The sequence below is a fragment of the Saccopteryx leptura genome, chromosome 5, assembly GCF_036850995.1.
Source record: "Saccopteryx leptura isolate mSacLep1 chromosome 5, mSacLep1_pri_phased_curated, whole genome shotgun sequence".
NCBI lineage: Eukaryota > Metazoa > Chordata > Mammalia > Chiroptera > Emballonuridae > Saccopteryx > Saccopteryx leptura.
The window spans coordinates 111,101,376-111,115,983 of record NC_089507.1 but is presented as its reverse complement, the minus strand read 5'-3'; the positions used below and the strand labels follow the sequence as shown (position 1 = coordinate 111,115,983).

Here is a 14,608-nt window from a genome sequence, read left to right as displayed (position 1 = left end):
GTGGCCATAAAAAAGAAAGAAATCTTATCATTTGCAACAGCCCAGAAAGACCTAGAGTATTATGCTCAGTGAAATAGTCAGTCAGAGAAAGACAAGTACTATATGATTTCACTTGTATGTGGAAACTAAACAAACAAACAAAACAGAAACAGACTCATAGACACAGAGAACAGACTGGTGGTGGCCAGAGGGGAGGGTGTTGGGAGGTGTGTGATCAAGATGAAGGGACTGAGAAGTACAGACTTGGTAGTTACAGAACAGTCCCAAGGATGTAAAGTACAGCACAGGGAATATGATCAATAATGTTGTGATGATGGTATGATATCAGGTGGGTACTGGAAATACCAGGGAACACTCTGAAAAAGTATATGGTTGTCTAACCATTATGCTGGACACCTGAAACCAATACAAAATGACAACAGATAAATTAAGCTGGGGGTAAACTTCCTGCCTGCTTGTTTTATTGGAGCATGATGTGACCTCTCTAGGCCTCAGTACCCAGATCTATAAAGTGGAAACAACACAGGTTGTGGAGAGGGTGAAATTGAGATGCCCATGAACTGGACAAGGCATGAGTACTGACTGCAACTTATAAACATAAATAGAAGGATTCTCCAGGGACCCTAAGTCTACACGAAATTCAGCTTTGATGACACTGGTGAATTCACAGAAGAAATCTCCCCCAGTGTGCTCTGCTCTGATGCTCTGTTGTGGTTATTTGCACCTGTGTCTCATTTCCCAGCTAGGACATAAAGGATGAGAAGGTTTTGAGCTACCCTGACTTTAGGAGATACAAGAGGAGATGACCTGGAGTGACCCCTGAGCCGTGCACTTCAGGGTCACAGGTACCAGGGAGTTGATGAGAATAACCCCAGTAAAGTCAAGTCAGTTATCTCTGACACTGTGCACCCTAATGGCCTTCTCCTTTATGATCTGAGTGACAATTACTTTCATAGCTGTTTTCATTTTGAAATATAATCAAGAATTTCATTTTTATTATCAAGAACACCTTCATACTTTTCTTAGCTTTTATAGCAGAGGATGACAGACAGAGGGAGGAGTTTTGTAGGTCAGCAGCAGGAATCAGCTTGGCAACAGAAGACCTGAAAACACAAACAAGTACGCTTCACTGCTGATTCAAGAACTGACCCCAGATAGGGGTTGCCAAGTGGATCCCAGTCAGGGTGCATGTGGGAGTCTGTCTCACTATTTCTGTCCTCTCACTTAAAAAAAAAGAAAGAAAGAAAGCCTGTTAACAGCACGAGAACAACTTCAGCATGAACAGTATCGAAAGTGCCCATAAACCATGAGCAACCATGATCACGTAAGCAGTTCATCCTGTTTTCCAAAACCGCTACTTCCTCCCAAGAGGCTCTGTTTCTGCTTCCTGCATTCTCAGACTTGAGACCTCAGGGACTAGACATGCAGGTCCCCGCTAACAGTCCTCCCCTAAATCTGAGACTGAACCAGGTGAGAAATCGTAAGGCTGTCCTGAGAGCCGTAGGGGGAACCCTTGCTGCCCCCCCCAGGGTTTATGACACCTCTACTGAGCTGTGGGCACTTGGCCCAGATGGGGGGGAACATGCCACCTTAACAATGACATACATGACAGGCCTCAGGGACAGACTGCTGGTCTTAAGCAACTGAACTTACACAAATGACAAAGTAGTGAAAATTTTCTCTTTGAAATCAGAAAGAAACATACTGTTAGCTCTTCAGCTTTTCCCACAACTGCGCGTCCTGTGTGGTGCAGCACAGCTGGGACACCCCCCACACACTGCAAGACACTGTTCCCCATCTCCCTAATGAAGGCGAGGAGGTTACCTGCAGCAGTTTCAGTAAGCCAGTCTCACAAAACTGTACCTATTCACAATCCACAAGGAAAAGAAATACAGGTTTTTGCATATAATATTCCACAGCCCTGCCCTCCTTATACATCAGCTCCCAACAGACCCTGGGCCAAATTCATCTGTCTGCACCACAAGAAGCATTCGGAAGGAACACTCTCCACCCCCCAACAGCGCTGACACACACTCACATGTCCTCCACCGTGATGTCCTTCAGGATCTGGCAGTAGTCCACGTTCCACACAGCCTGGTCATCCCACACCTTGGAGGCCAGCAGGATTGCCCCGAGAACAATGCGCTTCCAGTTGGCTGGACAGATGTCGATCTCTGCATATGTCAGGAGTCTCTCAAGGTAGACCTGGGACACAGGAAACACAGCAGCTAGGTAACTGGAGCTAAGCAACTGGAGATAGGCAACCAGAGCTGTTTTCTCTCCCACATTTGCATCATAAAGTCAAAAGTTGTTTAATTCCATTCCACCAGCCTTCACACAAGGATCTGTTATCTGAGCATACTTATTTTTAAAAAGTCAAACGGCTCAAAGAGTCTGAAGCACAATTTGCACACTCGTAAGAGGGCAGTGTGGACGCAGATGAATCTTAAAGGGCTCCGAGGTGGGCACAAATGCCAGGAGCCACAGGTGAATTTCTCACTCAACATGGAAGTGAGACAAATTCAATAAACAACCAATGTTCCCATAAGCAGAACAAAGAATGTGAAAAGAATAAACCTACTTTTTTTCTATCTTCAGATTTTTTAATTAAACTTTTTATTTTGAAGTATTTGTATTTATAAGCAGGATTGCTAAAACTATTTTTATTATTGTGGTAAACTATGCCTAATGTAAAGTTTATCACTAGCCATTTCTGAGTGGAAGGTTCTGTAGCAGTAAGGCAATTCCTATTGCTGTGACCCATCATGTCCATCTCCACCTTCAGACCTTGTCACCTCCCCAACTGGAACCCTTTGTACAATGCCACATCCCCCCAGCCCTGAGCCCCTGGGAACCACCATTCTACTCTGTCTCCATGAATGTGACAACTGTAGGTGCCTCACAGAGATGAAATCACACAGTATTTTCCCTTTTGTGTTTGGCTTATTTCAGTATGAAGTAGCATCTCTTGTGGTTTTGGTTTGATAAACCTGTTTTTAAATGAAACAATTTCAGCTGAAGATTAAAAAACCATATAAAATTAATTTTATAACTGGCACTATTTAGTTTGAGGACAGACATCAGAAACACCTACATACTTCACCACCTGCGCTGGGTAACAAAGTAAGTCTTTTAAAATTTCTGTTGGTAAAAAACTGTTTATTAGTATGTTTTGTACTTGTCTAATCTAAACCATAAAGTTATTTTTCTATAGTTTATCATTTACAAAGTGGAACTACTACATCAAAAAACACAAACGAGCCCTGGCTGGTTGGCTCAGTGGTAGAGCATCGGCCTAGCGTGCAGAAGTCCCAGGTTCAATTCCCGGCCAGGGCACACAGGAGAAGCGCCCATCTGCTTCTCCACCCCTCCCCCTCTCCTTCCTCTCTGTCTCTCTCTTCCCCTCCCACAGCCGAGGCTCCACTGAAGCAAAGATGGCCCGGGCACTGGGGATGGCTCCTTGGCTTCTCCCCCAGGTGCTAGAGTGGCTCTGGTCGCAACAGAGCTACGCCCCGGAGGGGCAGAGCATCGCCCCCTGGTGGGGAGAGCGTCGCCCCTGGTGGGCGTGCCGGGTGGATCCCGGTCGGGCGCATGCGGGAGTCTGTCTGACTGTCTCTCCCCGTTTCCAGCTTCAGAAAATTACAAAAAAAAAAACAAAAACAAAAAGAAAAACCACACCAACGAATGTAATCACCCACACTTAAAAAAACTTTGCTTTCTAACACAGATGACAGCGTTAAAATGATTCTTACTTTATACTGTCAGTAAAGTCTTAAAATATGCAGCTTCTAAAAAGGCATGTGCAGAAAGCAAAGTGTTAATTACACTAATGTATAGATTATTTTCTATTATTTAATTATTGTAAAAATAAATTATTTATAATAGATATTTTCAGCTAAAGACTCTCAGTACTCATAAATAGGACATGAAAAGTTAAAAAAGGGAACGAATCTACACCTGTTCCATCGCCAGGGTTCTAGGGAGGGGCACACTTTTAGGGAGCTTGCCAGAAAGACATTAATTACCATGGACCCATGCGGGAGCTCCCAACTCCCTCCCCCTGCACTGTGACAGCCATCAGTGAACCAACAGTTCACTAAACAGAGCTCAGCAATCTTTTCAATTTTTGGAAATGGCATTATATTAAATGAGCAGAAAGAGTGAGCTAATGTTTATGGTCATGATTTTCATTTGTGTAAAAATTCTAATTCTTCAGGTAGAGATACAGGCCAGGCCAAGTGAAGTTTCAGCTGGACACTGTCCTAGGGACCCAGATTAAATCTTTTTAGTCAAAGGCCAATGACCACTTGACTTTCTCCACAAAGAGAGTCAGAAAGTGGAGCATAACTGTACTAAGAACAGCACAATAAGACTGAAATTAACTAAGCCTCCATATCTTTATAGTAAGAGAAGGAGGCTGTGCAATGATCCTCACCCATACCCCCAAGACTATTCTTTACATACGTGAGTGCTGCTCATCACTCCAAGCTCCTCAAACAGTCTCACTGGCTTGGTGAAAAAGGTGGCTACTTGATTTCCTTACTACTTACATTACACCTGAGCTGCTATATATTGATAAGAGTATATTAAGGTTATATATTAGATTATATTAAGGATCATATTTAATGTTTAAAAAACCAACAGGCACGTCATGTTGTATATTGCATCAGGGCTGACTAAAGGAATAAGGCACACAGAGCAGTCCCAAACCTGGAAAAGGCCGTTGTTATGCTAGTAGATGTGGCATTTATAAAAAGTTCCAATAGGTACCGTATTTGTACCTATTACCTCATGTGTAAGACGTATGTTAATTTTGGGGTCTAAGATTTGAAAAACAAAATGTATTACATAAAGTTATTGAGTCAAGTTTTATTCATCATAAAATTCATACAATTCCTCATTATTGTCAAGACTCCCATCCATTAGCTTTTGTCCTCATCTGTGTCTGATGACGAATCACTGTCTTCATCTATTGCCTTGTCCTTAGTTCTATCTATGGCATTTGAAATGCCACACTTCTTAAATGACTTGATAACAATCTCAATCTTGATATTATCCCAGGATCTTTTCACCCAGGTAGAAACTTCTCCTATAGTTGGTTTCTTCCCTCTTCCTGCTGGTGTCAAATTGGCCCCAGAAGACGTCATCCATTGGTTTCATTTGTCTCTCATGGCAGCTGTGAAGGGTTTGTTAATGCTGACATCAGTGGTTGAAGCTGGGATGTCAAGTCTCCAGGTATGACGGCAAGTTTTGTTTTTTGCTCTGCAGCAATCAATCTTCTTTGTTTTTTTGTTACATGTGCCCTGAACTGATCAAGCACCAATAGGGCAGGTTTATGTAAGAGCCCACCTAGTCTCCTTCTCCAAACTTTCTCAAACCAGATCTTCATCCCACCCTGACCCATCCAACCCTTGTCATGAACATGGACAATCACTCCTTGAGGAATGTCTTCTTTTGGCATTGTTTTGCATTTGAAAATCAGCATAGAGGGCAGCTTGGTTCCATAGGCACAACAGTAGTTGGAAAACTCATTAGTCAACAGAGCCAAATATCAATAGTACGGTTGAAATTTCTTTTGAGAGCCAAATTTTTTAAACTTAAACTATATAGGTAGGTACAATCCTTATCAAGGTAGCGCCCACACGTGGTATTTTGTGAAAGAGCCGCATATGGCTTGCAAGCTGCAGTATGCCAACCAGGGAGCTAGAACAACTGTACAATGGCTCTTTTCATGTCCACTTGTCTTCATAGTTACAGTTTTCACCCCCTTCTTGTCAACAGTTCTGTTACATGGGACATCAAATTGAAGGGGGACTTTGTCCATATTTGCAATCTGTCCCAACTCAAACTGATGTGTCTTCTGACATTGAATGACAAAATGATGAAATTCAAGGACCTTCTGCTCACAGCTTTCAGGCATCTTTTGGGCAAATCTCGTGCATGTACACATGCTTAGTCCATCCCGTTTCATGAATCTGAAGCACCAACTCTGTCCCCCTTTAAAAGTAGTAACTTCTTTTTCATCAGCAATTCTTGCCTCATGCTGAATCCTCTTTTTGGACATAGGAATTCCAACTGCCCTCTGCTCTTCAGTCCGTATCTTCAATTCCCTCTCTAAATCAGGCCATTTTGCTGACTTGCCTCTCATGGTCTTCTTCTGCTGTGGCGTTTTCAGTAGGGTTTCTTCTTCTCGTAGCCAGTTTCAGATTGATTTCTCAGTTGGAGGAGGACCAAACTTATGTTCGGTAGCATGATTTCTATTTTTTGCAAACTGGATCACTTGTTTTTTGTTTTGTTTTCTTTGTATTTTTCTGAAATGAGAAGCAGGGAGGCAGAGAGACAGACTCCCGCATGTGCCTGACCAGGATTCATCCAGCAAGCCCACTAGGGAACGATGCTCTGCCCATCTGGGGCATTGTTCCATTGCAACTGGAGCCATTCTACTGCCTGAGGCAGAGGCTATGGAGTCATCCTCAGTGCACAGGCCAATTTTGCTCCAATGGAGCCTTGGCTGCAGGAGAGGAAGAGAGAGATAGAGAGGAAGGAGAGGGGGAAAGATGGAGAAGCAGATGGGCGCCTCTCCTGTGGGCCCTGGCCAGGAATCGAACCCGGGACTTCTACACGCTGGGCTGATGCTCTTCCCCTGAGCCAATTGGCCAGGGCCTGGATCACTTTTAACTTGAATTCAGCACTGTATGAAAATCTTTTCTGAGCCATTTCTAGGCACAATGTGGCAAAACGTAATCTACCGTCATACATGGGTAACCAGTGCAAAACAATGAGCACATATACTTACCCGGCAGGGGAGATACCATGATCACGAAATAATGAGCACAAAGACAACAAGAGTGAAAATGCGGGAAATGCAAGTAAAAAATCTACAACAAGCACAATAACAAGCATGAAAAGCGGGAAATGCAAGTAAAAAAACTACAGTCATTGTATAAGACACACCCACTTTTAGATCCCAAATTTTTTGGAAAAGGGTGTGTCTTATACATGGGGAAATACGGTACTTTAGCAGAACTTGCCAGTAAATCTATATGCAAGGATCAGTTGTCATTTCTTTTGTAAACTCCCACTTGGGTATTTTTATTCTCTGCCAAATAAAATAGTATACAATTTATTTTTTCTTAAACAATATCCTTAGATCACTGCTAATAGGATACTCTTATCAGTGGTTCTCAACCTGTGGGTGCGACCCCAGCGGGGTCGCCTAAAGCCATCAGAAAATACATAATGCATATCAGGTATTTACATTTCGAATCATAACTGTAGCACTATTACAGTTATGAAGTAGCCACCAAAATTATTTTTTGGTTTGGGGTCACTGCAACATGAGGAACTGTATTGCGGGGTCACAGCATTAGAAAGGTTGAGAACCACTGCTCTTGATCAATTAAACTTCCAGCTCTAAATTCATGAGAAGGGTTATCCTAAAGAGTCTTGAACACACAGATTAGCATGCATCACTGAGTTACACAGAGCATTCATCTGACTGCATGTAACAAAATTGTTCACAAAGGCACGGGGAAGGAGTAAAATGCAAACTAATGGAATCAAAGATATATGTAATCAAAAGTCTGACGATGCTGAAATTATTCCAATCCAATCTTAAAGAGTAACCCTAGGTCATTAACCTCAGATCCCCTATCACCCAGAGTTGAGCCTACTGGTGACCGTACCACTGCTTCTTACTTCCAACCAACTGGAAAAGCATGTGAGATATGTGGACTCATCATTGAACAGCTGTCATTTGACTGCCTTAGAATAAAGTGACCCAAAAGGGCAATGTTTTGGGTCAGAATCAATATATTCCACAAGACACCTCATCACCAGAGCACCAGACTTAAGGCACTTTCAGGCTGCAACCCAAGGCCTGAGTGGTCTCAACGACTGAATCTTCCAGGGCCACCCAAGCTAGGGCCCAGCTCAGTGGGCAGGACTCTTGATGTGCTGGTATACCAAGTATAAGCAACACATCACCTAAGGAGAGAGAGCCCACTACACTTCTTAACTGAGCTGCAGGCAGTCATCTCCTCCAGAGAGGCAGCAAACTGATGAACTGGACAAACATGACCTCAGCCAGGGGATCAAGGTTACTGGCAATAGTCATCAGTCATGTTAACAGTATATACCTGTGATAGAACATGATGAAAATGAAACTTTACCTCTGTGGTTTCCTTCCCCAAGACACACAACCCTAATTTAATCATAAGAAAAATACCTGACAAATACCAAGTACCTGACCAGTACTCCTTAAAACTGTCGAGATCATCAAAACAAGGAAGGTCTGAGCAACCATCACAGCCCAGAGGAGCCTAAGGACACAGACAATGAAATATGATGTGGTGTCTGGGATGGGAGCCTGGAACAGAAAGCGGACAGTGGGTAAAAACTGAGGAAATCCAAATAAAGCATGAACTTTAGTTAATAGTAACATCACCAATGGTTCATCAATTGGAACAAATATAACAAAAGAATATAAGATGTGAATAATAAACAGGGTGAGGCATATGAGAACTCTGTACTATTTTCACAATTTTTCTGTAAATCTAAAATAAAATGTATGGTGATAGGAGACTCGACTTTTGGTGGTGAGCACACAATGGAGTACACAGATGTTGTATTATAAAGCTGTATGCCTGAAATTTATGTTATTAAGCAATGTTACTTCATAAATTTAACTTTTACAAAGTTAATTTTTAAAAACTTACTTATCTTACACACTAGTTGAAGTGAAAATAACCCAAACTTATGCAATGTAGCTAAGGCTTAGAGGGAAATTTATTACTATAAATGCCTGTATTATAAAATGAGGCTTGGCCGGTTGGCTCAGTGGTAGAGTGTCGGCCCAGTGTGTTGATGTTTCAGATTCAATTCAATTCTGGTCAGGGCACAGAGGAGAAACGCCCATTTGCTTTCCCACCCCTCCCCCTCTTGCTTCTATCTCTCTCTCTCTCCTCCTCCTTCTCCCACAGCCAAGGCTCGATTGGAGCAAGTTGGCCATGGGTGCTGAAGATGGCTCTACAGCCTCTGCCTCAGGCACTAAGAAGAGCTTGGTTGCTGAGCAACGGAGCAACGATCCAGATGGGTTTGCTGGGTGGATCCTGGTCAGGGCACATGTGGAAGTCTATCTCTCTGCCTCCCCTCCTCTCACTGAATTAAAAAAAAAAAGAGGCTCTCAAATCAATAACTTAACTTTCTTTCTTAAGCAATGAGAAGAAAAATAAGAGCTAACTAAACCTAAAGCAAGTGGAAGAAAGGAATAAGTGAAAATAAATGAAATAGGGAACATAAAAATAAAAAAATCAATAAAAATGAAACCTAGTCTTTGGAAAGATCAATAGAATTGACATTTAGCTAGAACAACCAAAAAAAGTAATTAGACTCAAATTAATAAAATAAAAAAGGATCCATACAATAGACTTCACGACTTCACAGAAATAAAAAGAATTAAAAGGGAATACTATGAACAGTTATATGCCAACAAATTGGTTAACTCTGATAAAATGGACAAATTCCCAGAACAACAGAAACTGACTTAAGAAGAAGTGTAATTGGAATAGACCTATAATAAGCAGAGACTGATTTGGTAATGCAAAAACTTCCAACAGAGAAAAATTCTGGCCAAGACTGAAATAAAACTTAATACTTAATCCTTCTAAAACTCTTCAGAAAAATTCAACTGGAAGAAACACTTCCCAATTCATTCTACGAGGCCAATGTTATGCTGATTCCAAAACCAAAGATATCAGAAGAAAAAAACAGAACAACATCCCTTACAAGTACAGATGCAAAAATCCTCAACAAAATACTACCAAACCAAGTCCAGCAACATATAAAAATATTTCTATACCATGACCAAGTGGGATAACTCATCCCAGAAATGCAAGGTTGATTTAACATATTGATAGAATAAAGGATACACAATAGATGAAGAAATACCATTTTGACAGAATCCAATATTCCTGCAAGATAAAAAACACCTTACAAATTAGGAACAGAAGAAACTTCCCCAATTTGAGAAAGAGCATTTATGAAAATCATAGCTGATGTCATAGTGAATGGATAAAGACTATGCTTCCCCCTAAGATCAGGTACCAGACTAGCACCATGTGGTTTCATTCATGTGTGGAATCTAATGAACAACATGAACTAACAAGCAAAACAGAGACAGACTCATACATGGAGAGCAGGCTGACAGCGGTCAGGGGAATGCTGGCTGAGGGGGGTGGAGTGATTGACAAAAAAGAACAAAAAAAGAGAAAAACTCATGAACAGGGACAACACAGTATCAGCTGTGAGGGTGAGGGAAGGTGGAGGAAGGATAAATGGTGATGGATGGAGACTTAATTGGGGGGGGGGGGGAACACACAATATGATGTACAGAGATGTGTTATAGAACTGGCACCTAAAACCTGCATTATTTTGTTAACCAGTGTCACCCTAATAAATACAGTTTAAAAGAACAGAAATATATATATTTTTTCTCAAGTGTCTATTTATTTATGCCCTGTTTTCAACTTTCTCTTCATACCGAATAAAGTTATCTATGGTAGAAAAAAAAAGAATAAGGCAAAACATTCTCACTACTTCTCCTCAACACTGTGCTGGAAGTCCTCCTGGGCAAGTTAGCCAGACAAAAAAACAAAAGGCATCCAAACTGAAAAGAAAGAGGTAAAACTATCCCCATTTGCAGATAATACGACCTGGCCTGTATAAAGTCCAAGGAATCTAGCAAAAACAATATTAGAACTGAAATGAGTTGAATAATGTAAAAGGATATAAGACCAATCTATAAAAATAAATTGTATTCCTATACTTTAGCAATGAATAATCTGAAAACAAAATTGAGACAACAATTCCACTTAACAAAAGCATGATGTAGAATTAGGTACCTAGGAATAAGTTTAACAAAGAAAGTGCAAGGCTTTACACTAAAAACTAAAAATTACTGAATGAAATTGAGAAAAATTACATAAAAGGAAGAATACTCTATACTCATGAATGAGAGGCTTAGTATTAAGATTATAATTCTCAAATTGATCTACATGCTCAATGCAGTCCCTATCAAAATCCCAGTTGATTTTCTTTGTTTTGCAGAAATTGACAAACTGATTTTAAAATTCATCTGAAAACGCAATGTTCAGAGAACAGCCAAAATAATCCTGAAAAGAACAAATTTGGGAGAATCATATTTTCTGATTTCAATTACAAAGCTATGGTAATCAAAAGTGTAGTATTGACATAAGGACAAACATACAGATCAATGGAATAAAACTGAAAGTACAGATGCCTGACTGGTGAGGTCTCAGCCTTGAAACCCTGAGGTCACTGGCTTGAGTGCAGGCTCGCCTGCTTGAATGCAGGGTCGCTGGCTTGAGCATAGGGTCACCGGCTCAGCTTGAGCCCCTCAGTCAAGGCACGTATGAGAAGTATTCAACGAAAAACTAAAGTGCCACAAGTATGAGTTGATGCTTCTCATCTCTCTTCCTTCCTGTTTCCAAGTCTTCCCTAGAAAAATAATAAAAGTGTAGAAATAAATTTTGACATTTATGGTCAAATGATTTTGACAGTGGTGACAAGATAATTCAAAGAGGAAAACAGTCTCTTCAAGAAATGGTATGGGGACAATCATTTATAAGCAAAAATATGAATTTGGTCCCCTCGCTCACAAAAATATCTCAAAATGGATTCAGACCTAAATGTGAGAGCTAAAACTATGTAACTCGTAAAAGAAAACATAAGAGTAAATCACATGACCTTGGATCATACAGTGGTCTCTTGGAATCAATACTAAAAAGCAGGAGTGACAAAAGAAAATGATGTACAAAGTCGGGCTTCATTAAAATGAAAACCTATGTTGCAAAGAACACCATTAAGAAACTGAAATGAGGCCCTGGCCGGTTGGCTCAGTGGTAGAGCGTTGGCCTGGCATGCAGGAGTCCCGGGTTCGATTCCCAGCCGGGGCACACAGGAGAAGCGCCCATCTGCTTCTCCACCCCTCCCCCTCTCCTTCCTCTCTGTCTCTCTCTTCCCTTCCCACAGCCAAGGCTCCACTGGAGCAAAGTTGGCCCGGGCGCTGAGGATGGCTCTATGGCCTCTGCCTCAGGCACTGGAATGGCTCTGGTTGCAACAAAGCGAAGCCCCAGATGGGCAGAGCATTGCCCCCTGGTGGTCATGCCGGGTGGTTGGGCGCATGCAGGAGTCTATCTGACTGCCTCCCCGTTTCCAACTTCAGAAAAAAAAAGAAACTGAAATGACAACACAGAGATTAGGAGAAATACCTGTGAATCATGTATCCAAAACATATAGAGAACTCTCAGAATCCAACAATAAAAGGATAACTCAATTTAACAATTTGTAGAGAATCCAAATAGCCAGTTCTCCAAAGAAGACATATAACTCCCCAATTAACATATTAATCGTTAGGAAATACAAATTAAACTACAACGAGGTATCATTCCATAGCCACTGGAATGGCAAAAATCAAAAAGACAAGCCTGTATCAATAGATGGGATGTGGAGAAACTGGAGCCCTTGCAGCACTGCCAGGGGGAATATAAAACGGTGCAGACACACAGGCAGTCAGTCAGGAGGGGTGGGTCCTCCTGCGAAATCATACTATGGGGGACTTTGCTGAAAATGGTACTACCAACCAAGGCTCAGTACTTGGCCTATAAGCCCTCCTCCCCCTAGCTACCAACAGCTGGGCCCGCCCTGCTAACCTTGCCTTCCCAGGGTCGCCTCTTTGCCCGTTCCTGTATGATGAACATCTAAGAACACTCCTGAGAGAAGGAATTCCCTGGAGAGACTGCTGCATTGCCTCTGGCCCGGATGCGCAGACCATCAACCTCGGAGTTTGGCATCGGAAGCTAAGAGATGGAATACAACCATATGCAGTATGCAGCCCACGGCAAGCCATCTGTTCTGTGTTTGGACGCTGGGACCTTTGTGGGAAGGGGGCGTGCAGGACCTATGTCCATTTTTTACAATCAAAATGGAACTCTGTTTAATGGCACCTGGAAGGTCTCTGTAACAAAATGGGAGGGAAATGACATCCCGACCCCTAGAAGGAATCCCTTGTTTAAGCCTGCTAATCTATTAGCATATAGTATAATAGGTATTATTGTTGTTTTAGTTCTACCAGGGTTCTGTTGCATAATGCATAGCATTCAGAAGCTATAACAGCAGCAAGCTGTCATTCATCAAATCCAATTAGCCCTAATTAAAAAAGGAGGAGGAAATGTGGGTAGAGCGCAGAGCACATTCCTAGCAGCTGTGGCTGATGCAATGCTGTGAGAATACTCCAGCACCTGAAACCCTCCTAGGCACACTCAGGAGAGAGCTCGCCGGCTATAAGGACGTGACTCAGCACTAACCAGGCAGCCCCCTGACCTTTTTAGCCATTGGCTTTGAAGAACATGCTGTAACACCCTATAGGCTGAACCTGTGTATATAAGCTAGCTTACTTCCTGAATAAAGTGGATTTGCGTCACTGAACCTGATCCCTGGAGTCGGGTCTTTGCGTCTCCATTGTCCTCATGCCCAGTGGGCCTTGTCCAGTTTGTGGCGTTAAGGACAATTCAGCTCAAGGAACTACTGAGAGAAAAGATGGGTGAGGGGCACTGGTCACTACGGCTTCCACCCAACTCCGGCTTCCCACGGCTACTGCTAAAACAGTTACAAAGTGCTCCTTTCCCAACTTAGGAAAACCTATAACCCACCAAAGATCGACTCAATTTCCTCAGGTCAGTATAAATAGGAAACCTTTAGCATATCCAGCAAGGCTAAAGAAATGTATCTAGTGATATTATGTTCCTATTACTGTTTCAAGTGGAGCTAATTAGGCTGTGAAATATCTGCTTTGGGTACACTGGTGCTGGGGAGCAACTGCTGTCCTCTCTCCTATCCTCCTGGGCAACATGCTCAAATGCTGAGAGAACACGCAGGAGAAAGCAGATCAGTGTCTTTCTGTCCATGCTGGACAGGGCCTGTTCTGAATGGCTGTTTCTGAGTCCTGGGACCACAGAGGGGAGGATTGTCACACACGGTTTTGGCTCAGAGCCGCATCAGTCTGCCTCCGCCCACAGGCATGCGGCTGACTCTGAGCCAATGCAAATAGCCGTCCCCACAGAATCGGTCTGTAGTGCTGTGTCTACCATGCAGAACCCCACAGATGCTCATCCTTGGGTTGCCACCAGCAAGACCCCAATATATACCAATGTTCTGCTAAGTTACCCATTTATCCAATAGAACTGGGAAGATCTTAGCAGTCAAGAGGACCGGTAAATAAATGCGCACCAGCCCTGGCCCTGGCCGGTTGGCTCAGTGGTAGAGCATCGGCCTGGCGTGCAAGAGTCCCGGGTTCGGTTCCCAGCTAGGGCACACAGGAGAAGCGCCCATCTGCTTCTCCACCCCTCCCCCTCTCCTTCCTTCCTCTCTCTCTCTCTCTCTCTCTCTTCCCCTCCCACAGCCAAGGCTCCATTGGAGCAAAGCTGGCCTAGGCACTGAGGATGGTTCTATGGCCTCTGCCTCAGGCGCTAGAATGGCTCTGGTTGCAACAGAGCGACACCCCAGATGGGCAGAGCATCGCCCCCTGGTG

General features: G+C 42.7%; 1 protein-coding gene across 3 annotated transcripts in view; it reads right to left on the bottom strand.

The window, feature by feature from the left end:
• The window catches only part of CCNY (cyclin Y), a 229,533-nt gene that overhangs the window by 24,958 nt on the left and 189,967 nt on the right, over positions 1 to 14,608 (bottom strand). For all 3 annotated transcript variants that reach the window (XR_010751634.1, XM_066386070.1, XM_066386069.1), the window contains one exon: positions 2,039 to 2,205. Coding sequence is in view for 2 of the 3 variants with exons in the window: in XM_066386070.1 (XP_066242167.1) it covers positions 2,039 to 2,205 (167 nt within the window). In the remaining variant the exon portion in view is untranslated. The remainder of the gene's footprint in view (positions 1 to 2,038; positions 2,206 to 14,608) is intronic.